Raw genomic sequence first — 26,020 nt, 5'->3', positions numbered from 1 at the left:
AACCTGTATGTTATTTATAGGCAGGACCCCACAATTGAAGGTAAAAATGCTGATTAAATATTGCTTCCATTACTCACTTTATTTTTTTTTTAAACCAATTTTATTTTATTTATTTATTTTTTATTATTAGTTGGAGGCTAATTACTTCACAACATTTCAGTGGGTTTTGTCATACATTCATATGAATCAGCCATAGATTTACACGCATTCCCCATCCCGATGCCCCCTCCCACCTCCCTCTCCACCCGATTCCTCTGCTCACTTTAAAAGGTCTACTTTGATTTCCTGTGTCCTTTGCATACCATATCTAAGTCAAGAGGCATCTCAGTTAATTTCATGGATATTCCAGATCATTTCCAAATAGTCTGGAACTTTGTATCCTCTGTCCAAATCTATAACTTAATTTTCTAAATTTTCTTACCCAGATTGCCTAAAGCAGCAACAAGTTTGAACTGTTTATTTATAGTTACTGCAATTCAGCTATTTTGTGCTCCAAGGAAGAAAACTGTCAATTCTGCTTTTCATGAAAACTAGATTTAAAAATCCCTCCTTTTTGATTTGATTCAAAACAATCTCATTTTTTTATTATATCCTAGTGATCAAATTTCAGAAAAGCAACTCTCAATTCATAAGGAAACAAATGACACTGCATACTGTTCTCATATTTCATGAAAACATCAGAGAAAAGGAGAAATGCTACAGAAATCCTTCATCAGTCTTGTACAACGTTTGTAATTATGTACTTTGTGTAGAATGTCATCACAGTCCAAATTCACCCACATTAGTATGCAATGATTACAACCAAGGTAAATATTTCATATGATGTATAAGTGTAATAATTTTCACTTCTCAAAAATCGGTTTACTTTGTAAATATTGAAAATATTTCTCTTTGTAAAAATGATTTGATTGCCACAGAGGATTCTGTTTTTATAGTAAAATCTTATCACTCTAAAACAGATATATTAATATCCTGAAATAACTGATTTTTTAATCTGGCTTCATCTTTAGTAGAAGCCATCAAATTATATGCATGCACATGCATACTGATATATACATACACCCATATGGATATCATAATTATGGCCATAAATATAACTTTCAGATTATATTTGGGAGTTAGTATGCAACTATTGTAACCCAATATTTTCCAACTATTACATGTATGCCTCTCAGATTGACCAGAACACAACATGATTAGTATTTTCAAGGCACAAGAATATTACAAAAGCTTCAAGAACTCAATATAAAAAAAGCCCAATCAAAAATGAGTGGAAGACCTAAACAGACATTTCTCCACAGAAGACATATAGATGGCTGATAAACATATGAAAAGATGCTCAACATCACTGATTAGTAGAGAAAGGCAAATCAAAACAATTAAATACCACCTCACACTGGTCAGAATGACCATCAAAAAGTCTACAAGCAATACATTCTGGAGAGGGTGTGGAGAAAAGGGAACCCGCTTGCACTACTGGTAGGAATGTAAATTGATACAGCCACTATGGAGAACAGTATGGAGGCTCCTTAAAAATCTAAAAATACAACTGCCACATGACCCAGCAATCCCACTACTGGGCATACACCAGAGAAAACTATAATTGAAAAAGACACATGCACCCCAATATTCAGTGCAGCACCATTTACAATAGCTCAGACATGGAAACGACCTAAACGTCCATCAGCAGAGGAATGGATAAAGAGGAGGTGGCACATATATACAGTGGAACATTACTCAGTCATAAAAAGGAATAAAACTGAGTCAATAAAATTGGGTAGAGATATGAATGGACCTAGAGACTGTCATACAGAGTAAAGCCAGTCAGGAAGGGAAACACAAATATCATATATTAATGCATAGATTTGGAATCTGAAAAAACTACCATAGACAGTCTTATTAACAAAGCAGAAATAGAGGTACAGACATAGAGAACGAACATATGGATACCAAGGGGGAGAGGAGTGAGTGGAAGTGGGAGACTGAGATGGACATATAGACATTGATTCTATGTAAAAAATAGATAACTAATGAGAATCTACATTTTACACATAGTATCAGTAATGTCTGTATATCCCTCTCAATCTCCCACTTCTGCACCCCTCCTTGGTATCCATGTGTTTGTTCTCTACTTCTTGTATAAAATAGATAATTAATGAGAATCTGGGCTTCCCTGGTGGCTCAGAGGGTAAAGAATCCACATGCAATGTGGGATACCTGGGTTCCTGACTCGGGAAGATCCCTTGGAGAAGGAAATGGCAACCCACTACAGTATTCTTGCCTGGGAAATCCCATGGACGGAGGAGACAGACAGACTACAGTCTTTGGGGTCACAGAGAGTTGGACACGACTGAGTGACTTCACTTAATGGGAATCTACTGTACTGAAGAGGGAACTCTACTCAATGCTCTGCGGGTACGTAGATGGGAAGGAATCCAAAAAAAGGGGGTATATGGATATGTACCCTGGAGAAGGAAATGGCAGCCCACTCCAGTATTCTTGCCTGGAGAACTCCATGGAACGGTGGAGCCTGGCAGGCTATAGTCCATGGGGTCTCACAGACTTGGTCACAGCCGAGCACACACACACGTGTATGTATAGCTGATTCACTTTGCTGTACAGTAGAAATGAACATATTGTAAAGCAACTATACTTGAATAGAATTAAAAAAAAAAAAAGGGAAAAGAAGGCTCAAAGAAAATTAGTCAATGGAGCATGGCCACACATTTTAAAATCCTTTTCAAGTGTCTTAAGAGTTAACTTGCATCACCACCTCCACCCCAGAGACCATGTCTGCCATAGAATACTGTGAATAAGTGAACACTGCCATTTTCCCCACTGACTGACTGCTTTCCTGCGTTTGCGATCATACTTCCAGGGCTTGTCTACACTTGCGCATCATCTGTTTACCTATTCCTTGTGGCTCTCTGGTCACCTGGCTTTTGCCCTCACTAATTTATAGAAATGTCAGCTATCAAGGTCATAAACACCTTCATAATGTTTCAGCCTAATGAGTATGTGCCCTCTAAACGTTTCCATGGGATTTGTTAGTATTACATTCCTCAGTTCTAAGGCTCACAGCAATTTCCCTGAAATCAGAATGCTTCTTCCAAGTGATTTTGTACAATTATTATAGTTTTCATTTTCCCCTCTAAAATTATACAGCTAAATCAGTGGTGCACTCCCTACGCAATGACATCTTAAATACATGCTGAAGTGTTGTGGGCTATAGTGAACTAATGTCTGCGATTTCTTTTGAAATGCAAAAAAAAAAAAAAAAAAAAGAGTAATGTGGATGGATAGAGAAATAAATATGTGGCAAAGAAAATAAGCGAAAGTTAATTGTAGAATCTCGGTGGTGGGTAAATTCACGGCTTTCCTGGGCATTTGATATTTTTATAACAAAACAAATACCATATTAACACATACATGTGGAATCTAGGAAAATGTATAGATGATCTTATGTGCAAAGCAGAAATAGAGACACAGATGCAGAGAACAGATATATGGATACCCAGGGGAAATGGTGGGGATAGGAAGAACTGGGAGATTGGAATTGAAACATACACATTATTGACACCATGTATAAAATAGATGACTACTGAGAACACTGGATAGATAGCACAGGGAACTGGACTTAATGCATTGCCCTGACCGAATGGGAAGAAAGTCCAAAAGGTGTATGGTGATTCATTTTGCTATGCAGTAGAAACCAACAAAATACTGCAAAGCAACTATTCTTCAATAAAAAGTCAGTTTAAAAAAGGAGACAAAAGCATGAAAGGAAAAATAATTCTATGGTAACTTTGAATCAGAGAACTATTGTACTTAAAACTGTATTTTCCTTGAAATACACTCCCTTCCTGGCTTCTGAAAAATATTTCTAGGACCTCTTCTTTATTCCTTCATAAAATGTAGATTTACCTCATGGTACAACTTTCACAATTTTTTTTTTCTTTCAAATTCTTTCCGAGGGAGTAGTCATCTAATTCTGTCTACTAGATGCTGAAACTCTTACCTCTCAGAGAATGATTCCCCAGCCTATTCTTCAGTATGACTTCCCTCTTGAATTCTTAGCACTCTGCCATATCCACACACTACATATTTCCACTTGGATGTCCCACTGCCTCTTTATGCTCAACATACTTCACTTGTTTTTTCTTTTAAAATCGAGGTATATTTGATTTACAATGCTGTTAGTTTCTGCTGTACAGCAAAGTGATTCAGTTATACAACAGTATACATTTTTATATTCTTTTCCATTATGGCTTATCATGGGGTTTTGAATACAGTTCCCTGTGCTATAAGGGCCTTGTTGATCTGTCTTATATATAATAGTTTGCACCTGCTAACCCCAAACTGAACAGACCTCACTCTTTCCTACGCCCCTGCTACTACTTTCAAGGAGGAATCTCTCAATTCACTTCCCTCTGTTTCTCACCATGTTCCCAAAGACAAAGGATTACAACGACAGAGCCCTTTGGACCTCACCTTCTGCCTTCTCCTCCACGTCCAGTTATTCACTCAGTCACCTGTCTCTTCTTTGGGAAGATCACTCTTGCATCTGTCTCTTCCATCAATTCTCCCGGCTGTCAATCTCCATCACACGCTTTCTGTCTCCATCCCGGTTTATTGTCTGATCCTCCCCAAAGCTCTGCTCTATTTTTCACTCACAATACCCTGCCCTTTTCTGGCTTATTATCTCATAACTGCACTACGAATCATCTTCTGCAGCAAGAATGCTTGACCTGCAGACTCTGAAAATGTCTTGTACTTTTCTATCTCTGGGCCTTTACTTACTCTTGTCTTTCTTCTGCTATACTTTTGCAATTGGTGAAAGAGAGTAAGTATTACAGTCACGCAGAAACCGACTTATATCCCATCCTTGCCCTTTATTAACTGTGACCTTGGAGATGTTATTCAATTATTCTGTACTCTGGGTTCATCCCATATAAATTGACATGGTCTACTTTAGAAAGATGGTATGGGATTTAAGGACAAAGCACGTGCAAAATGGCATTCTCCTCAGCCATAAGTTTAGAGCTAATATAGAAATGGCAACTGATAAACATTTATATGTTATAAAATGATTTCTATTTTACCCTGAGCTATCCAGAAATGCAATTTCCTGAGAACAGTCCATTCCCCAAAGATACTAGTTAATTGAGATTTTATTCTTTATTTGCAGTGGAACTAAATGTCAATGAAAAATTTCTGATGAATCCTTGTCATGCTGGGCCAAAAATAAGTTCTCTTCAAGCCCATATGTGGGAAATTATTTATGACAAAGTATGTTTCTATGCACTGTTTCATAAATTCTTCAATATTCAGCATATTCTGCAGCATGGCTTCTGAATATTTCATGTCTATAAAATGATTAGAAGCTACTTCTGAAAAATAGGTGATAGGATATCTTGTACTGGGCTTAGAAATAAGCCCATATTATCTTTGGGTTTCTGACAACTATATAGGTATTTATTTTAGTCTTCCAGTGAAAAATAAGACTTTTTCCAGTTGGATGTGTTGGGATAATTCAAGTATGAAAAAAATGTAACCAATACCTCTTTGGAAAGGAAACTGAAAACGTGACAAAATAAAACTCAACAGAAATGTAAATGTTATATAGAGAATCTGGAGATAAAGTCTTTTTTTTCTCTGTGAAAGTATGCTTGATTGGGTCATGGGTATAAAGATCATAGAAAAACACTAGAAAACTTCTGGAAAAATAACTGAACATGTATAAAGGTTGAATGTTTATTCCTGATACTACTAGTCACATAATCATCGACCCTTTATGTATATGAATCATAATGCAGTTGAATCAGAAAAGTAGGCTTTGGTTTCAGAAAGTCCTAGGTTCAAATTCTTGTCCTTCCATTTAAATACAGTGTGACACTGAATGAATTATTTTATCCTTTCTAATCCCCAAATTTCTCATGAATAAATCGGGAGAAATAATACTTCACTCTCTGTGTTTTTGTCAAGATTAAATGAGGCAGTAAAGTGACAGTTAAGTGCTTATTGGTAATTATCACTAATGAACTTTGCAATCATCATCATCATGGTCAGAGCAGTTCACTTTTTCATGAGCATCTATTGGGACCCACTACATATTAAATTTTACTGTTAGAGGGCTTTCCTGGTGGCTCAGTGGTAAAGAATCCGCCTGCCAACGCAGGAGGCACGGGCTAGATCCCTAGTCTGGGATGAGCCCATGTGTTACAAAGCAACTAAGTCCATGCGCCACCAATACTGAAGCCCACCCACCCAAGAGCCTGTGCTCCACAACGAGAAGCCACTGTGATGAGAAGTATTGCATTGCAATGAAGAGTTCCCCCCGCTCACCCCAACTAGAGACAAGCCAGCACAGCAACGAAGATCCAGCACAGCCAAAGTAAATAAATACGTTAAAGAAGCTTTACTGTTATATTAAAGGATCTTGAAAATGAATGTCTGTCCTACTATATGTTGGTGTGCAAAGATCAGCCATGTAAGTGTGAACTATTTAATTAGAATCGTACTACATAACAGAGAAACTTCATGAGCTTTCTGAGATTTAACCCAGGAAAGAATTAGAGACAGTACTGATTGTGTGGCATCTGGGAGATGATGAAGCTGGAGGAAGAGAGGGTGGCCCCTGAGAGGTGGGATGGCCTCCACGTGGCAGAGGCGTCCCCGAGTCAGCTTCCGGGACCTGGCTCCAGCCGCATCTGTGAAACTTGGGAACTGAAGGGAGAGGTAAGGGGAGGCCTCTCAGTCCCCAATTCACAAACATTCAAAACATCAAGAGACCTAGGAAAATATGTCTTAATACACTTTTCTCCAAGGTATTTTCCAATGTTACCTCATTGTTTCTGTCTCTGGTAAGGTATTTCTCAGATGCAAATACTCACGCCCTGGCTTAAATGCTTGGGTAGCACTTGTTTCCAGTTAAATTCAGAAGCTCTGATCCAAAACACAAACAAAAACCCAAAAAGAAAAAGAGAGACACAGCAGGATGTAGGGGGAGAGAGAGAGAATGATTTTAATTGCTCCAACACTGACTGGAGAAACAGGTCCTTTTTCTTTAAAAATCTTCCTCCTTCCTACCACCCCTTTTTACCATAACCAAGCATCCTCAGGCACATATTTACTCCTTAGAATTACTTTATACCCAATAAATGATTTAGGATGAGATCTTTCAGATATTGTATAACTTCTTCACTCTTCAAATAGATTTTCATTTACTTGCCATTAAAAATTATCTCTGTTCTACACTACTGCTGTTCAGAGGCTCACCTACCCTCATGACCAGAAGAAGCAATTTTTAAAATATGTTTTGCAGATTCTATATGCTGTTCATCCTGGTATGACACTGGCTGAATCAGAAATTTACATGGGATGATGAGTCACTGTCTGGGGAAATGTGTGTGCCTCTTTTGGCAGCGCTTTCTACCGCACACCAGAAGGGGAGGTGCCGATGATGGATTATGATGACCCTCAGGACACGGGGTGTTGATGACAGGTTATGATGACCCCAGAAGGTGAGGTGCCGATGACGGGTTATGATGACCCCAGAAGGTGAGGTGCCGATGATGGGTTATGATGACCCCCAGAACACGAGGTACCGATGACGGGTTATGATGACCCTCAGAAGGTGAGGTGCCGATGACGGGTTATAATGACCCCCGGAACACGAGGTACCAGTGATGGGTTATGATGACCCTCAGAACACAGGGTGTTGATGATGGGTTAGGATGACCCCTGGAACACGAGGTACCAATGACGGGTTATGATGACCCCCAGAAGGTGAGGTGCCGATGACGGGTTATGATGACCCCCGGAACACAAGGTACCGATGACGGGTTATGATGACCCCTAGAAGGTGAGGTGTCGATGACAGGTTATGATGACCCCCAGAAGGTGAGGTGTCGATGACGGGTTATGATGACCCCCAGAAGGTGAGGTGTCGATGACGGGTTATGATGATCCCCAGAAGGTGAGGTACCGATGACGGGTTATGATGACCCCCAGAAGGTGAGGTACCGATGACGGGTTATGATGACCCCCAGAAGGTGAGGTGCCGATGACGGGTTATGATGACCCCCGGAACACGAGGTACCGATGACGGGTTATGATGACCCTCAGAAGGTGAGGTGCCGATGACGGGTTATGATGACCCCCGGAACACAAGGTACCAGTGATGGGTTATGATGACCCTCAGAACACGGGGTGTTGATGATGGGTTAGGATGACCCCTGGAACACGAGGTACCAATGACGGGTTATGATGACCCCCAGAAGGTGAGGTGCCGATGACGGGTTATGATGACCCCCGGAACACAAGGTACCGATGACGGGTTATAATGACCCCTAGAAGGTGAGGTGTCGATGACAGGTTATGATGACCCCCAGAAGGTGAGGTGTCGATGACGGGTTATGATGACCCCCAGAAGGTGAGGTGTCGATGACGGGTTATGATGATCCCCAGAAGGTGAGGTACCGATGACGGGTTATGATGACCCCCAGAAGGTGAGGTGTCGATGACGGGTTATGATGACCCCTAGAAGGTGAGGTACCGATGACGGGTTATGATGACCCCCAGAAGGTGAGGTGTCGATGATGGGTTATGATGACCCCCAGAAGGTGAGGTACTGATGATGGGTTATGATGACCCCCAGAAGGTGAGGTGTCGATGACGGGTTATGATGACCCCCAGAAGGTGAGGTACCGATGACGGGTTATGATGACCCCCAGAAGGTGAGGTGCCGATGATGGGTTATGATGACCCCCAGAAGGTGAGGTGCCGATGACGGGTTATGATGACCCCTGTCAAATGACAACACATCTCTATTTCCCAGAGGAGCTTTTTGGAGAAAGTTTTTCCTAGAGAGTTATGGAGCTTCTCTATCAGTTTTCATTTAGGCAAACAAAAACAAGAGTTTCAGAAGTGGGACCTCTTTTAAGATATTTATAAATACTAATCCGACTCACGCAATGAAAAAGGCACACAAAGAACCTGATGTTTCTACAAGAAAATGAACAACTTAATTTTTTAGAATTTCATTGAGCAGGGCAAAAGTGTTCTGCTCTTGGCCTTAGATCATAGAAGGTTGTCTCTGCAAAAGATATTCTGGAATTGGTCTTGTTTAAAAAAAAAAAAAAAAAAAACAGCAAAGACAAAACAAAAAAGTACTTTGGTATTTATTTTCCACAGACTAAATGCAAGTGAATGACAGAATTTCAGCTTAACTGGTCCTTAACTTATTTACAAATAATGAGCCATTTGAAACTTTAATGAAAGCTGTGAACCTACTCAATAGAAAAATACAGAGAAATGTGACTTTAATTTCAAATTAATTATTAAACCCACAATTTCTTCCCTGAACTCCAGTTGAAGAACATGTGATCAGTTTTAGAGCATCACTACTCTAAATGTGATCTACAGAAGGGCAAAATCAGCATCGCCTGGATATCTCCCTGGAATCTCAGGCCCTCTTCTTGATCTACTGAATCAGAGCCTGTATTTTAGGAGGCTCTGCAGGTGATTCCTGGGCACCTAAGATTTGAGAAGCTCTGCTTAAATAGTCACATTCAGGAAGAGTTTAGAATTAAAAATGTCTATCTTAAATCACATTTGAAAATGATTCATACTATAATATTCTTAATAGAACATACATCTAATTTGTAAATGGATAAACCACAAGGTCCTACTGTATAGCACAGGGAACTATATTCAGTATCCTGAGATAAAACATGATGGATCAGAACATAGTAAAGAAAATGTATATAAATATATGTATGTATATAGACTTTTGGCTAGCAGCCATCCTGACTGGCGTATAATGGTACCTCATTGTGGTTTTGTTATCCAAAAGTCTACAAGCAATAAATGCTGGAGAGGGTGTGAAGAAAAGGGAACCCTCTTACACTGTTGGTGGGAATGCAAACTAGTACAGCCACTATGGAAAACAGTGTGGAGATTTCTTAAAAAACTGGAAATAGAACTGCCATATGACCCAGCAATCCCACTTCTGGGCATACACACTGAGGAAACCAGATCTGAAAGAGACACGTGCACCCCAATGTTCATCGCAGCACTGTTTATAATAGCCAGGACATGGAAGCAACCTAGATGTCCATCAGCAGACGAATGGATAAGGAAGCTGTGGTACATATACACCATGGAATATTACTCAGCCATTAAAAAGAATGCATTTGAACCAGTCCTAATGAGATGGATGAAACTGGAGCCCATTATACAGAGTGAAGTAAGCCAGAAAGATAAAGAACATTACAGCATACTAACACATATATATGGAATTTAGAAAGATGGTAATGATAACCCTATATGCAAAACAGAAAAAGAGACACAGAAATACAGAACAGACTTTTGAACTCTGTGGGAGAAGGCGAGGGTGGGATGTTCAGAGAGAACAGCATGTATGTTATCTATAGTGAAACAGATCACCAGCCCAGGTGGGATGCATGAGACAAGTGCTCGGGCCTGGTGCACTGGGAAGACCCAGAGGAATCGGGTGGAGAGGGAGGTGGGAGGGGGGATCGGGATGGGGAATACGTGTAAATCTATGGCTGATTCATGTCAATGTATGACAAAACCCACTGTAATGTTGTGAAGTAATTAGCCTCCAACTAATAAAAAAAAAAAAAAGGGGAAAAAATATATGTATGTATATACATATATATGTCAATTTTACTGAAATATTTATTTACTGTACAGAAATAAACAGTATTGTAAATCAACTATACTTCAATTAGAAAAAACTTTTGAAAAGAACATGTATATTAGATGTAAGTGAGAAGATAAAGGTTTAATATGTTATATGTACTTGATGAAAAATGTTCTTTTTCCTACTTTCTGGTCCTCATTTCTTACTCTTTGCCCTGCAACTGTGTCTGCAGAAGGTTAGGGCTGGGAATAGCTAAGCTGGAAGGGAGAGCTGGAACTTAGGAAGTTTAAAGTCACATTAAATTGGTTCATGATGAGGAACAATTCAGGAGATGCAGGGTTTAGAAGTGAGAGGAAGTCGGGCACGTTACCATCAAATCTGAACACCTACTGGACATAAATCCTTAGCGGGCTTGAGGAACAGACATTCATAACAATAGGTGGAGAGACAGATTAAGAAATTGCCGCCAGAATGCTATTTAATGCAGTTTGGTCATTTACAGGGGCTGTTAGGAAACAGCTTCCTGGCTGTTGGATGGACTTATGATTTAAGAGCAAGACCTGCTTAACTGAAAGAGGCTATGCTGCTCTCTAGACGTAAGAAATGATATTCAGACCACTCTGAGCAGCTGTTGTGAAATTCTCAAGACCATTCTGTCTTCCATGCCAGGAAGGGCCCATTTCATTGACTGCTCCTTCTGTGGTGCATATTCTTGTGGTAAAATTCAACCCGAAGAAGTTGGATCTTACATCACCAGCCACTGAATCAGTAAAATGTACTTGTAACCCCCCTTCTACATGATCCTACTGCTTCTTACTATAAGGCATTGGAAAATTCACTGGGCCATTGGAAAATTCACTGGGCCCAATTTATAAGGCAATGTGGTCTCTAGATTCTATGAAATCAGAAGCTCCTGGATTCAGTGCTAACATTTCTAACTAGCGTCATTCATGTTTACAGGCTCTGTCTCCCTTGGGAAGATGAAAGTCTTTCCAGGCTAGATTTTATTCTCTGCATTTATCGTTGAGGAAAGTGGAAGCACAGAGGTTAAATAACTTATATAAGGACAACCTAGCCAGTGAGCAGGGGAGCTGGGTCCTAGCAGAGTTTTATTCTTTTCTTCCTGAAGTTCTCTTTCAGTCACAGCCTGCTCTTGCCAAAGACTGGCTGAACTCTCATCACATGAAGCCTTTCCACTCTCAGTCCTGCACCACGGCAGGCATCAGCTCGCACTCATGGGTCCAAAGCACTCTGTTTCTATTAACTAACTGTGGTACCATTCCAGAGAGGAGCCAGGAAGAGAACCGATAACTGTAGTTTAAATACAACACCTACTGAACAACAACAAAAAAAACCCCAGCGATCTCAGACTTTAAAGGTATAGTAAGTGAACACATTATTGTCGCTTGAAATATGCTGTTTTCTATTTAAAAAAATCATGACTCAGATGACCACAGAAGTAGAAATATATAAACTGGGTAAGAGGATGGGGTACAAACAGCCGACTCATTGGAAAAAACCCTGATGCTGGGAAAGACTGAAGGCAGAAGAAGAGGGTGACAGAGGATGAGATGTTTGGATGACATTACTTATTCAATGGACATGACCTTGGGCAAACTCCAGGAGACAGTGGAGGACAGGGAAGCCTGGTGTGCTGCAGTCCATGGGGTCGCAAAAAGTCGGACATGACTTAGTGATGGAACAACAGCAGCAAGAGGATGGGAAATATAAAGAAGAATATTTACGGGCAATTTGGAGTAGATATGAAAAGAGTAGTTGTTTTAAGTACCATCAAGTGAATTGGGCTCATTGATCACTGTTTTGCACCAACTTAAAAAAAAAAAAAAGTTTGTTGGAATCCCTGTACCACAAAAGATAAAGGCAGTCTCCTCTGAGAGCTTCGATATTGCAGTAAATAAGAGATTCTGGCAATAAGAACATCAATCTTCTTGCAAACCTAAGATGAACATCTATGCTACGAAGCACACAAGATCTTTAACATGGCACTTGAATTTCCCATCAAGTCCCTGCCAGTGAATGTTATAAACATTCAGAAGAAGGATCTTTAAATGGTTTTTACACATTCTTTCAGATATTACAGGTCACATCTTTAGAAATAGTTTGCTCATGGTTAAATTTTTACTTATTCACAGAGATTTTGTTTTTGGTGTGTTAGATTTTTCACAACACATTTTTAATAATCTGTTAACACAGAGGTTTACATGAATACTTTTTGTTTCATAATTTCTCCCTGCTCCCAAAGAAAGCAACTGGAATCTGACACAAATGGATGAACTATACGGAACTCTGTCAAATGCTTAGAAGTTTTAAGATGCACAGTGTGTAGCTCAGAATCTTTATTCAAGGTAAATCTTTCTCTTACCGATAGTCTTTAACAATGCATAGAAGAAATACAGAAAGAACGCCTACCTTTATTACTGTAGTAATTGAGATTGCTAGAGTTTCATGTTTCATTTTTCTTTGAAGAGGAATGCTGATCTAATATCACAGATGAGAATGAGCAGAATTCAGGGGAGCATAATTCCATAATATTACAGCAAAATGGAGAGAAGACTAGTCCTCAGGACTCTATTTGCACTGAGCTTCATTCCCCTTTTTTTTAGTAATTCAAAGGGGACATGGTTCTTCTTCATGTACTATGTGTATTTATTTTCATGAAGCTAAATTACTGAATAGAGCTTCCAGAGGTGGTGGCTTAGTATTACTTTTTCCCACTTTATGTAATTTAATTCAGCTTTACCAGAAAGAGTTATTCATAGTTCAGGCCATTCATCATTTTATGATCAAATGGTCATGAATTTGGAAATTGTTTCATCTTATCTGCCTTTATTATCAATATCTAACCCTTTTCCCAACTCCCAAATTGCCTTGCTTCACCTATAATCATCATTAGACTTGAAACTGAAGATCTGAATTTAATTTCTGGCTCTTACTTTGTTATTCTATTCTGACAAACTCTACAAATATTTATTGAGTGTCCATTATGTGTAAGGGTTTGTATAAAGGTCAAAGAACAAACACATATGAGCCTGAAACAGGACAAATTATTCAACCTCTTTGCATCAATAATGGTGATAATAATTACTTTGCAGGTAGGCAGGAATTCACTTGAGAATATCCTTTACAAATTGTAAATGGTGACAAAATGTAAAGTATTAACCCTACTAGTTTCTCCTAAGCTGATTTTTAAAAGGCACTTGGAGCCTCAAGAATATTTTGTAAATAACAAAATCTCTATAGCGGTAGTTAATCATGTGACCGATCAGGTTCTTAGGTGACAGGAAAGGAAAAATTGCTGCCTTGAAAACAACCTATTCTTCACCCTTTCTCTCATCATTTTCCATCACTCACAAGACCACCACTCCCCAGTATAATCAAAGGACAGTCTTCTTAGATTATATGCTTCAAACTATATTGTGTACTATATAATAGATTTGTTTTTATTTTCTCTACAGTTTGATCCCCGGGTTGGGAATATCCCCTGGAGAAGAAAATGGCAACCCACTCCAATATTCTTGCCTGGACAAGTCCATGGGCAGAGGAGCCTGGCAGGTTGCAGTCTGTGGGGTCACAGGAAGTTAGACGTGACTGAGCGCACAGACACGACTATCTAGCTGGCAACACAGTGATTTAACCCTAGAGTGAGACTGCATAATATTGATAGGTAGCTTCAATTTATTTGTGATCTAACAATTCTTGTCTCTAGAAAGCAGAGACATTACTTTGTCAACAAAGGTCCATCTAGTCAAGGCTATGGTTTTTCCAGTGGTCATGTACGGATGTGAGGTTTGGACTATAAAGAAAGCTGAGTGCCGAAGAATTGATGCCTTTGAACTGTGGTGTTGGAGAAGACTCTTGAGAGTCCCTTGGACTATGAGGAGATCCAACCAGTCCATCCTAAAGGAGATCAGTCCTGGGTGTTCATTGGAAGGACTGATGCTGAAGCTGAAACTCCAATACTTTGGCCACCTGATGCGACGAGGTGACTCATTTGAAAAGACCCTGATGCTGGGAAAGATTCAAGGCAGGAGGAGAAGGGGACAACAGAGGATGAGACGGTTGGATGGCATCACTGACTCAATGGACATGAGTTTGGGTGTTGGGACAACTCTGGGAGTTGGTGATGGACAGGGAGGCCTGGCATGCTGTGGTTCATGGGGTCACAAAGAGTCGGACACAACTGAGCGACTGAACTGAACTGAACAATTCCTGGTACAATATTTTGTCTTATTTTTGTAAATTGTGCCAAAGTTTGATCAAAAGGGCTCAATTTTGCCTCAATGGTGCTCGTTTGCCCCCTCTTCTCAATAGCTTTTTGAAATTCTAAAAAGTACCAGCCATTCCTTTTTTCACTCTCATTGTCCTTCACATGTTCTGACCCACAATCTGAGTAATATTCTCACGTGCATTAACTTTTATCTTTGCTTTACACTCCCTTTCTGCACATTTGAATTTTATGATTGTACTCCAAAGCCATGGTTCTCCACGGTGTGTGGTGCTGAAAGCACCAGATGCCAGCTCTCTGGCCCCTTGCCCTCCCCTTGAGGGATCTGGCAGGTTGGACAGGTGAGTTTACAGGAGCTATTTCAGAGTTCCTGGCTTAGTATCTCCCTTTCTCCATCTAGTCTATATAAAAGAAGTAAACATTTACTCAGATACTAAGGTAAATAATTCAACCTGCTATCAAAGAATTCTTTCTGAGAGATATTTAATAATTAGAATCATCCTAGAAAGCCAACTGTACAAAAAAATTCAATCTAAAATAGCTACTCGCGTCACTACGCACCAACGAAAATCCTTTTTCTTCAGTGTTCCATGTCTCTGAATTCTGTAAACTTGACCAACAGCTCAACTCTTGACCTTGGGTGAGCAGCTTAACCTTTTCAGGCTTCAGTTTTGTCATTTATAAGTGAGGTACCAGTCAAACAGCTTACTTATAAAGTTTCCTAAAGTTGCTTCTAGAAATCCCTCTCTTTGAGGCAGTTAGCAGAGATTTTTTTTCTAAATCCTGGAGCACCATGCTAAAGGAAACAGTATTTTATTAAAACATCAAGTAGGTTTCAGTGTTACAAATATTGGTGACGTATAAGGCAAATTTGACTTAATTGCATTTTGTGTGCATGTTAAGTCACTTCAGTTGTGTCTGACTCTTTGTGTCCTTTGGACTGTAGCCCGCCAGGCTCTTCTGTCCATGGAATTCTCCAGGCAAGAATACTGGAGTGGGTTGCCATGCCCTTCTCCGGGGGATCTTCCTGACTCATGGATCAAACACACGTCACTTATGTCTCCTGCACTGGTAGGCAGGTTGTTTACTGCTAGCGCCATCCTGACCCAGGGATTGAACCTGGCTCTTCCGCACTGCAGTCAGATTCTTTACTGTCTTAGCCACCAGGGAAGAGCCAGTTACATTTTACCAAGGAGTAATTTAGAATGACTAGACAAATCAAATCAAACCAAATTTCACCTATTAAAAAAATGATCTGTTAGAAATGAGGACAGGACAATTTAGAACGTACCTACCAAGAAAGCAACCCCCTGCCCAAACAAAACAAAACAAAAAAACATACAGAGAGCTGAGCTTCACATGAGGTACAGCATAGTAGGGGGCGGTGTAATTTTCTCCTCTGAAACTGATTGATGGTATCGGCTCCAATAACATCAAATCAACACATCTCTCCTACTTAACTGTGCCAATGATTTATTTGCTCTGACTGGCCTGGAAAGTGACCCTCTTGTTCTACCTGCTGAAGAATGTCTGACCCCCCAAGACCTTTGCCCATGGCTGATTTCAGCAGAATGGAACACTCAGGTGGAATCCTGATGAACACCCACAACGGTGGCCCACACGTGGCTCAGGGGAAGGAACTGAACTAATGTATTATAGTAATTTATCGGCAGTTCTGCGTGACAGCGTATTTACAGAAATGAGGCCTGCCAAAAAGATCAGGTTACAGCAGGAACACATGATTTCCCAACCAGCCATAAAATATAAATCAAATGCCTTTTCTGTCTGCTGTCAGCCACCTCCACCCACTCCTTGTCCCCAACCCTCAGACAAATTGAAGCACATGCCACAATTTGCAGAGGGAAAATCAAACTCAATTTCGCAGTACAATGAAGTGAGTTTTGGTCTTGTCATGTCCACTGACATATTGATCCCTAGAAGACTGAAAGGATCAGGATGTCCTGGGTTTTCCCTTTATAAATAAAAACATGTAGAGATGCAGTGTGTAAATGGATGACAATGAAGCATGCATACAGCTTTACAAAGATGCAAGAACTCCAGGAGACTAGTGTTGTAAAACAGCGCTACAATATAAAAGTCACTATTTAAGAGGTCACATTTTCTTTCCCTTTAGAATTATAGCCTTGGAAGACAAATGGTCCCCTAATCCAGGTTCACTTAAAGTGCAGCTGATCAGTTCACAGCTAAAAGGAATTTTCACTAGGGAAGGAAAAAAAAATAGCCTATCTTGGCCCTTTGTAGAATTTATGTCAGATCTATAAGGCCATAAGCCCAATGCTCCATCAAGCATTTTCTATTTAATCTGAAAGGAGACTAAGCCAAATCACTTATATGGCCATCTGTGATTTGCAAAATATAGTATTTGCACCCTCCCTGATATATGTAAAGATCACACAGTTATTCACGTCTATAGGAGAAGCACTAAGAAATGGAACCGCTTTATCATGAGGTGATGGTCAAATTGTAAGAAATACCATAAAACACCCTAGAGTCTAGTAAGCTAAATTTCTAATCATGGAAGGAAAACATAAATGATGGGATGAATCTGTGTTTTCAGGTACGTAGAGGTAGAATGTCAGTCATTATGATAACAGGATGATTTTCTAATTATCATTTATTATAGAAATACTGCAAATCTCTGTGCAACTGCAGGGATATCATTACTGCATATTATGTGGAGAGGGGGACGACAGAGGGTGAGACGGTTGGATGGCATCACTGACTCAACGGACATGGGTTTGAGGAAACTCTGGGAGATGGTGAAGGATAGGGAAGCTTGGTGCGCTGCAGTCCATGAGGCTGCAGAGTCGACACGACTGAGTGACTAAACAACAAATACCTCATATAGAACAACTGCAAACATAGCTTCGCGTGCCTTTTTGGGAGGCAAACTGAGGCACAGATCGATAACGCTGCCCAAGAAAAACCATACACAGGAACCTGAGTAGAAAAAGAACTTCTTCCCTGATCCTAATTTAAATGATTTCAAACCAGAAGGAGCTTCTCATTGGGCATGATATTTTCAAAATTACAGCGATGCCTCACATTACCATATCTAAAGTAACTACTTGTGGTAAGTAAAGATAAGTTCATTAGTAATTATGCAGTCTTTTATTATGAAACTCAGAGTAAAATTACTTGAGGTATTGTTTTTAACCCAAAAAGAGAAAGACTTGACATCATCCATCAGTTTGACTCAAGTAATGATTTTCTGAGAATTAAGATTTGTCGAAAGCTCTAAGTATTTCATCTTTTAGACTAAAAAGCATGTAGTTAATGTCACAGCTAATACATTTGTCAGTCTGCTAATTTTCTGTTTCTATTAGAATAAGTAAACATCAGCCCTTTCTTAGAAGCATGCTACTTACCATGTGTCAGGAGCAATGCAGGGAGAACTTATTTGAAAATCATGCGGTAAGACTTTATGAAATGCACAGGAGTCACAGGGAGACAATGGAGAAACAAAAAAAGGGAAAGGCATTTAATAATGCCCAAGAGACGGTGGGGGTGGACCTCAGGTGAGTGGAGGTGGATGGCATTTAAAGGGGAACTATGGCTGTATAGAAACTCAATCCCCCAGCAAGTCAAAGACACTGGAAAATTTGAAAGTAAAGGTAGTTTATAAGATATCATTCCACTAAAGTAAGAACAATATTAAAACAAATGTAGACTTATAAATATGCAGTGGAGATAAAGGAAAATGAGATCTTGCCCACAGGACATTAGAACAGAAAGATTCTTCAAAGATGCTTAGTATTTGAGAGAATAGGTGTAGAGACAAAAGAAAAACCTCTCTGACACATCTATTAAGGATATAATACACTCATTCATGCTGCATTTGTTTTTAGACAGCGTTGGTTTCACTGTAACTAGAATAAAAAAAAATAGCAAATGACCATGGTAAGTGCTTTGTTCTGCCCATTATCAGGTATTCTTTCTAAAATTAGAATCACTGGGTCATTTGGGGGTCATTTTTTGTTATTATAGATCACTTGGAGTGTGAGTTTATTTCCAAACTTTGTGTTCCAAATCCACTATTACTGCCACTGCAGAATTTTCATTTTAAATGGACTTCTGAATATCATTTCCATCTTTTTTTCTCTGCATAACACAGTTCCTAAAAAGAAAGACTTTTACTTCAAAATAGAATATCAACAATATAAAATACTATAGCACTTTAGTTTCTTGGTGTTATAAAATTGGTATTCTCAGTATAAAATAGTTAAACATCTCTAGAAGAAATGGACGAATTCTCAGAGAGCTACAATCTCTCAGACTGAACCAGGAAGAAACAGAAAATATGAACAGACCCATTACAAGCACTGAAATTGAAATCAGTAATTAAAAAATTCTCAACAAGTAAAAGTTTAGGACCAGATGGCTTCGCAAGTGAATTCTACCAAACATTTAGAGAAGAGTTAACACCCATCCTTCAGAAGCTATCCAAAAAAAACTGCAGAAAAATGAATACTTCTGAACTCACTCTATGAGGCCAGCATCACTGTGAAATGAAAACCAAAGATATCACACAAAAAAGGAAAATCACAGGCCAATATCACTGATAAAAACAGATGTGAGAATTCTCAACAAAATACTAGAAAACAGAATCCAACAATACATTAAAAGGATCATATACCATGATCAAGTGGGATTTATCCTAGGGATGCAAGGATTTTTCAATATCCACTATTTAATCAATATGATACACCAGAGTAACAAACTGAAGAATAAAAACCATGCAATCATTTCAATAGGTGCAGAAAAAGCTTCTGATAAAATTCTCATCTTCTCTCACTCATTAAAATGTGAGGGAAGAAACCTTGTGAGAAAATGGTATTTCCCAACTCAGAATTATTTCAGATGTTTCCCATTTTTTTCTTTTTATTTATCATCTTTAGACTGATTTAATAGGCTTTAAAAGTTATCTTTGCTTTTGTCGTTAAATGAGTTAGATATAAACTAAGAGTTACAAATGAGTTCCTAGAAGTTCAGAACCCCTGCTTTCTACAATCAAAAAGAGTGGGAAAAGAAGCCTTGCTCCCTAGCTGTGTAGATTTAAATATACTACTTAAGTGCTCTTTATTACAATTTCCTTATCCTTGAAATAGATTTAAAAAGGCACAACATCACAAAGTTTTGAGGATCACATACAATATACTACAGGCCTTCAGAAGCATATAGGTGACATAGCACATGTTCAGTAAAGGTTAGTTATTAGTAGTAGTTGCAATTAGCCTGCCAACTACCCTGAATACCAGTGTCCTCCGAGATCATTTCCCTTAGTGGGCATTTCAGTGGGAAAGTGAGTATAGCCAGAAATCACCAGGCAGCATGTTCTTGACACAGGAATTTCCTGAAATAAATTTTCTTGCTTCAAATTGTTCCTGTCTCAGTTAGCAAAGACCTCACAGCTTTGGGGCAATACCAAGTAGCGGATTTGCTGAATCATGTGTATGTGGGATTTACGTGCGGCAAGCCGAAGAGGAGATTGGACAATACTGACTTGCTTTGAATCCTAGTGTGGGCTTCTTTGGGGCTAGAAGAGCCATCTCGGGTGAAATGAAACTATGACCTGCAGTGACCCTGTGTGTGCCATTCTGCCCAGGGGCGACATGCAGCTTGTATCTCAAGGGATGGAGGTCCACAGCCCTCCTGTGTTCTACTCCACCTCCCAGAGTCGGGCAGCTGAGCAGCCATACTAGATGCCACACGAATGGTGAGAAACCAGACACACACATCGATCGGTGTGATGCCAGGAACAAGATAAGAGTCTTCATGTTAATATAAATTTAAGATTCATAATTGCAGCCTTATTTTTCCTAGTGTCAGCAGGTTTATGCACTAACGTAGTGACTAAAAGTGCTCTGGGTATGTATCTGAAAACAGAAACTAACTCAAATGTATCTCTACAGTGGCTGATTGGTCCATGCAGCTACCTGTGTCTATTAAGGAGGCATCTCTCTTTACATGGAATTATTGAACTTAATTGTCTTGTGCCTAATATACTGGGGTTGTCAAGAATGATGCCAATATCCCAAATAATTTTAAGCCCTATATAGTTCTTTACATATTTACTTATCTCGCTACTGACCTTTCTCTCATCTTATCTATTTATTCCTCCTCCCCTTCTCCCCTCCTCCTCTTTCTCATCTTTTTTCTTTTCCTTCTCCACCTTCTTTCCTCCTCCTCTTCTCCCCCTCTCTGTGCCCCCTGATTCTCCCTAATCCATAACAGAAACTAAAAGCAGCTCTGGTTCAGTGGAGCCAACGGATGCCAGCTAAGGTAACAGAATGAGCACTGCCTTGGGAATTAGGGATTCTGGTTCTTCTCTCTGCATCTGCATTTCTTAGAAAGGAAACGCAGATATTGCTTCCTATCTATCTAAGTGGGTTTCTTTATTTCTATTTCTTTATTTATTTTCTTTATTTTTTATTGTTTCTTATATATTCTTATAATATTTATTTAGTATTATTCATGTATTTCTTTATTTATTTCTATTTCTTTACTTCTAAAATTAGGAGATTAGACACTACCATGGTCTGATGCTCCTTTCTGGCCCTGGAACTCTAAAATAAGAACCCCTGGAAGATGACCATTGAAAGGAACAAAGTAGAATTATGAGATTTACATACATTTCTCAAAAAAAAAAGCGATTTCCGCAGACTCCTGTACCTTGGCTCTAATTTTGGAGTCTAGCTTTAAATCTGACAACCCACATGGCAGAAAGTCCAGTATTTGCTAGTGGGCATACCTGTAGCCCATATTATAAGTACTGGACTGACATTCAGCATCAATGAATGCCTTTCCAAAGGAACGAAAGGCACAATCAGCCAGCTGCTTACAAGGCAAATCCTTGAAAGCAGCACCACAAAAATCAGCCAAAGACACGAGCGCACTGCGCAGGTGATCTGCATCCAAAAGCTACATCACCTCCGAGCCTTCTCAGGAAGCCTCGGGCACTTACGGAGAGCCACCGAGGGCAACAAAGCTTCTAAAGGCAGACCAACCGGCACTCACCTGACTGAGACAGCAGTGGTGTGTAAGGGACTTTCGGTTCTATTGCACTCATCGGTGGAGGTAGCAAAGGGTTGGCGAAGCTGCGGAGGGGGTGGGTTGGCCGAACACAGGCTGTGGGGATGGTTCTGCTGGGTGCCTCCTCACTGCTGGGATGCTCGGGCTGCGCTGGGGGCAACATGGCTGGCTGTTGGGCGGCTGGTCCTTCGCTCACTGCTGCAATAAAGACAACAGAAGCCATTCATTATTCCACAACAAAGTGGGCTTTCCCTAAGTCACTGGAACAGTTCAGAGAGTTGTGCCAGGATGTGGCCAATCTATTCTTCACACTTAAGAACATCTGCATCCCACTATCCTCCTGCGTTTATGGGACGTGTTAGCACTGCCTCTTTAAAACAGTAGAAACAGACCCAGTAGGAGCGGGTTGTATCTTCTAGGAAGAATAGTAAAAGATACACAGCGCTGACTGTATTGCCTGAATTGTCTGGGCCCTGCAATCATAAGTGATGGAGCGAGAAGAGAGAGTTATTTCTCCTTTCATAAGTAGCAATGTCAGTGAAATTCAATGTACCAAACCCGGCTACAGCTGCATTATTATCTGCCAGCCAATATGCCAATTTTTCTGTGATTTAAACACGCCATGTCAGCTATCAAACACATCAGAGTTACCGGGTGCTCAAGGCCTTGCTAATAAAATGATGCAAATAATAACCACTGTCATTATCTTCCGAAACAAAATAGATGTACATCCATCTAAGAAGTTACATGAGAGATGACTCTGTTGAAACAAGTTGCCTGAATGCAGAATTGCAGTTTTTCCCCTTTGGTAGCAAACCTTGTAATTTTCATTCAGATTACTATGGTTGAAGAGGTTTCACATAGTTGTTTGTGACAGCCTTTGGCTATTTGGACAATTTTGTGTGTAGAAACACACCTTTTTCTCCAGAGGACACAGTTGAGCTGTACTAAAATATTGGCCAGGCAGTTTTTCATGCTAAGAACACTGTGACCTGACTTTATTCATTCATCTTCAGAGTCAACAGATCCAAGTTAAATTGAAAATGAACAGAGCTGCATAGTAGGTATAAATGTGGATCAAAGAAGAATATTTCTGATTGTTTCTTAAGAAAGTGCTATTGGGTAAAGGTAGAAAAAAATGCAGTGATAGAAGATAATCTCTTACTTTTCAAAGAGAATTTCTAAGCAGGTAATATCTCAAGATAATTAGTTTGTGAGATAATTTTGAGACACCTCTCAGGGAGGCTCAGTGAGGTCAGCAAAGGGCAGAGGAGACAGAAAATCTGATAATGCTGAAGGGGGTGGAGATTAAAGATATAAAAGATATGTAAAAGTGAAATGTGCCTGTAGAAGGCATTTGATATTAAAGCTCATTTTTTTCTATATTCAAAAAGGATTAGAGGTCCTCTGGATCACTGAGCAGGCTTCAGGCTTATCCCATTCAAAGATGGAGGTGGAAAGATACAGGGTTGGCCAAGGACAGATGTAGCCACATAGCACTCGGAACCAGAAAATGGGCAAAGAACCTGATTAAATATTTCTTCAAATAAGGAAAATTTAATCAAGCAAACTAGATAGAACTCTGATAGCAAGCAGAGTCTGAAGAGAAGTACCTTATCTCTACGCTAGGATGCCCTACCAAAGATGGACATGTATGCACGTGTATATATAATAGCAAGGTTAAAGTGTGGGACTGCAAGGAAAAAAATTAAGGCAAATCTTTGGTGATGTTGGCTCTCAAAGGCAAAAGGGAAAGGGAACTTCAGGTAGATGCTAAAAGGAGCTAAACTGCTTTTAAGACTGTAAAGGAAAGAGGAATATGCATGTAATTTCTGTTCCATCAAGATGGTGTAATTAGGTGACTGGGAGTATAGTTTTAGAAACAAAATTATGCAGGTTTTACTCTGGACTCATATTTAACCTAAAGGAATAAATGATCAATAGTCAATTGCCCAGATAAAAATACAGTATCTCTTAAGATTTAAAGAAGTAGCTGCAGGAACCAACAATGAGGTCTTTCTTTTATTACCAAAGGGTTAGTTTTTATTAAAGGGTCCACATCATCATACTAGGGGCTTCTCCAATGGCTCAGCCAGTAAATAATCCACCTGCAATGCAGGAGGCACGGGAGATGAGGGTTCAGTCTCTGGTTCAGGAAGATCCTCTGGAGGAGGAAATGGCAACCCACTCCAGTATTCTGACCTGGAGAGTTCCATGGACAGAGGAGCCTGGTGTGTTACAGTCCATGGGGTCACAAAGAGTCAGACATGACTAGCATGCATCCACATCATATTAAAAATGCCTCTCCATGAGAAGAAATTTCACATTTTTTCTCAGAAATCTGCCGTAATTCTTTCTATTGAAGATGGATTGCAGTAAATCTATATCATATTTTAAAAACTGCTTTAGTCTTTACAGAGGTAGTAATATTTTGTGATATCTTTCTTTTCTTCATTCCTTCCTTCATATTTTTTCTTTTTTATTTCTTCTACATTTTTGAAATGAAAGAGATCTATATTAAAATATTACTATGATCATAGGTTTGATAAAACTGCATTTTTTTTAGTCTTCTAAAATTTAGTTACTTAAAAGCTTCAGGCTCCTCATGAATTCTGCTGACTTCATTGAATTTTGGGGGTGGCCACTACCATTCCTCTTCTCTTTAACATTTGAAAATAAAAATGCTGAGCCCGCCTAGTCCTCCGTCCCCAAGTTTTCAGTTGGCTACCATGATTCCCACTGGGAACACCACAGTGTTGTTCTTGACACCAAGGGAAGTAATGATGGCTTGATACCACTGGACCAGCTCTTTAGCACAATCAATATTTCATGCCACATAGTGAAGAGGAAAGCGCCTAACCTCAAGTGCTAGGTGGGAATGAGAGGGTCCAGCCTTAAGACTGAATGTATCAGTCATGCACAAAGGATTGTTTTTGTTTTGTTCAAAATGTTAATTTTGGTTAACACCTAATTCAATGGCAAGTAATACGTTTCCCATAGGTGATTCATAATGCTTATATTTTGCACACGGAGAAGGCAATGGCAACCCACTCCAGTACTCTTGCCTGGAAAATCCCATGGATGGAGGAGCCTGGTGGGCTGCAGTCCATGGGGTCGCTAAGAGTCGGACACGACTGAGCGACCTCACTTTCACTTTTCACTTTCACGCATTGGAGAAGGAAATGGCGACCCACTCCAGTATTCTTGCCTGGAGAATCCCAGGGACGGGGGAGCCTGGTGGGCTGCCGTCTATGGGGTCGCAGACTTGGACACGACTGAAGCGACTTAGCAGCAGCAGCATATTTTGCACAGAGCACCAAAAAAAAAAAAAAAAGTGCCTTTTAGAATTGGTTGACATTTAAGGCAGTGAAAAAACTCTCAAGCAAACACAATAGCAACTGCTCCACTGGAGAAAAGCTCTCATTTCATATGAGCCTGTCTGGCCAGTTCAGGTGCCAGCTTCAGGACACCTATGTGAAACAGACTGGCTCTCTGACATGACATTTAGCCGTGCTAAGAGCTCCAAAAGCAAAGAAAACCTCCTTTTGCTCACGAAGTGCAGCCTCGCTGTAATTCACAGACTAAAGTGAGAATCAAATAGGTCCTGGCAAACATTTTCAAATGATGAGATAGTAGGAATTCATTGTGCAAATAGCATACAGTTACACAGCAGAGTCAAATCTCAAGGCAATTTATAATAATTAATGTCAGCACATAAATAATTGCTACAAAATAACTGGCAAAGGTATTGCAAAAATGGAAATGAGGATTTTCCTTCTATCTCAGATTACAATATTTGAAAGAAATATAGCACACGAATAACTAAACAAAGACACTTCAAGACATGAACCAAATTCACTCTTTAATCTCAGAAGAACATCATGCAGTAATCCTGGGTAACGCCAACTCCTTACAGCTAGTTTTTGTTTTTTTTTTTTTTAAAGACCCTAGAGAAAAATCCATGAACTCCACTGTTCTGATTTTATTTAAGGCAAGTTCCATTTGTTAACTGATTTCCAATTTGGGAGAGAGGTGCGGAAGAACAATAACCT

General features: G+C 39.7%; 1 protein-coding gene across 1 annotated transcript in view; it reads right to left on the bottom strand.

The window, feature by feature from the left end:
* DCC (DCC netrin 1 receptor) overlaps window positions 1-26,020 on the bottom strand; it is a 1,105,239-nt gene that overhangs the window by 34,858 nt on the left and 1,044,361 nt on the right. The window contains exon 27 of the mRNA XM_061130661.1: window positions 21,954-22,166. Coding sequence (XP_060986644.1) covers window positions 21,954-22,166 — 213 coding nt within the window. The remainder of the gene's footprint in view (window positions 1-21,953; window positions 22,167-26,020) is intronic.

Source organism: Dama dama, chromosome 27, assembly GCF_033118175.1.
Source record: "Dama dama isolate Ldn47 chromosome 27, ASM3311817v1, whole genome shotgun sequence".
Lineage (NCBI taxonomy): Eukaryota > Metazoa > Chordata > Mammalia > Artiodactyla > Cervidae > Dama > Dama dama.
Note: the sequence above shows the minus strand (reverse complement) of the source record. Positions and strands in the feature narration are given on the sequence as shown.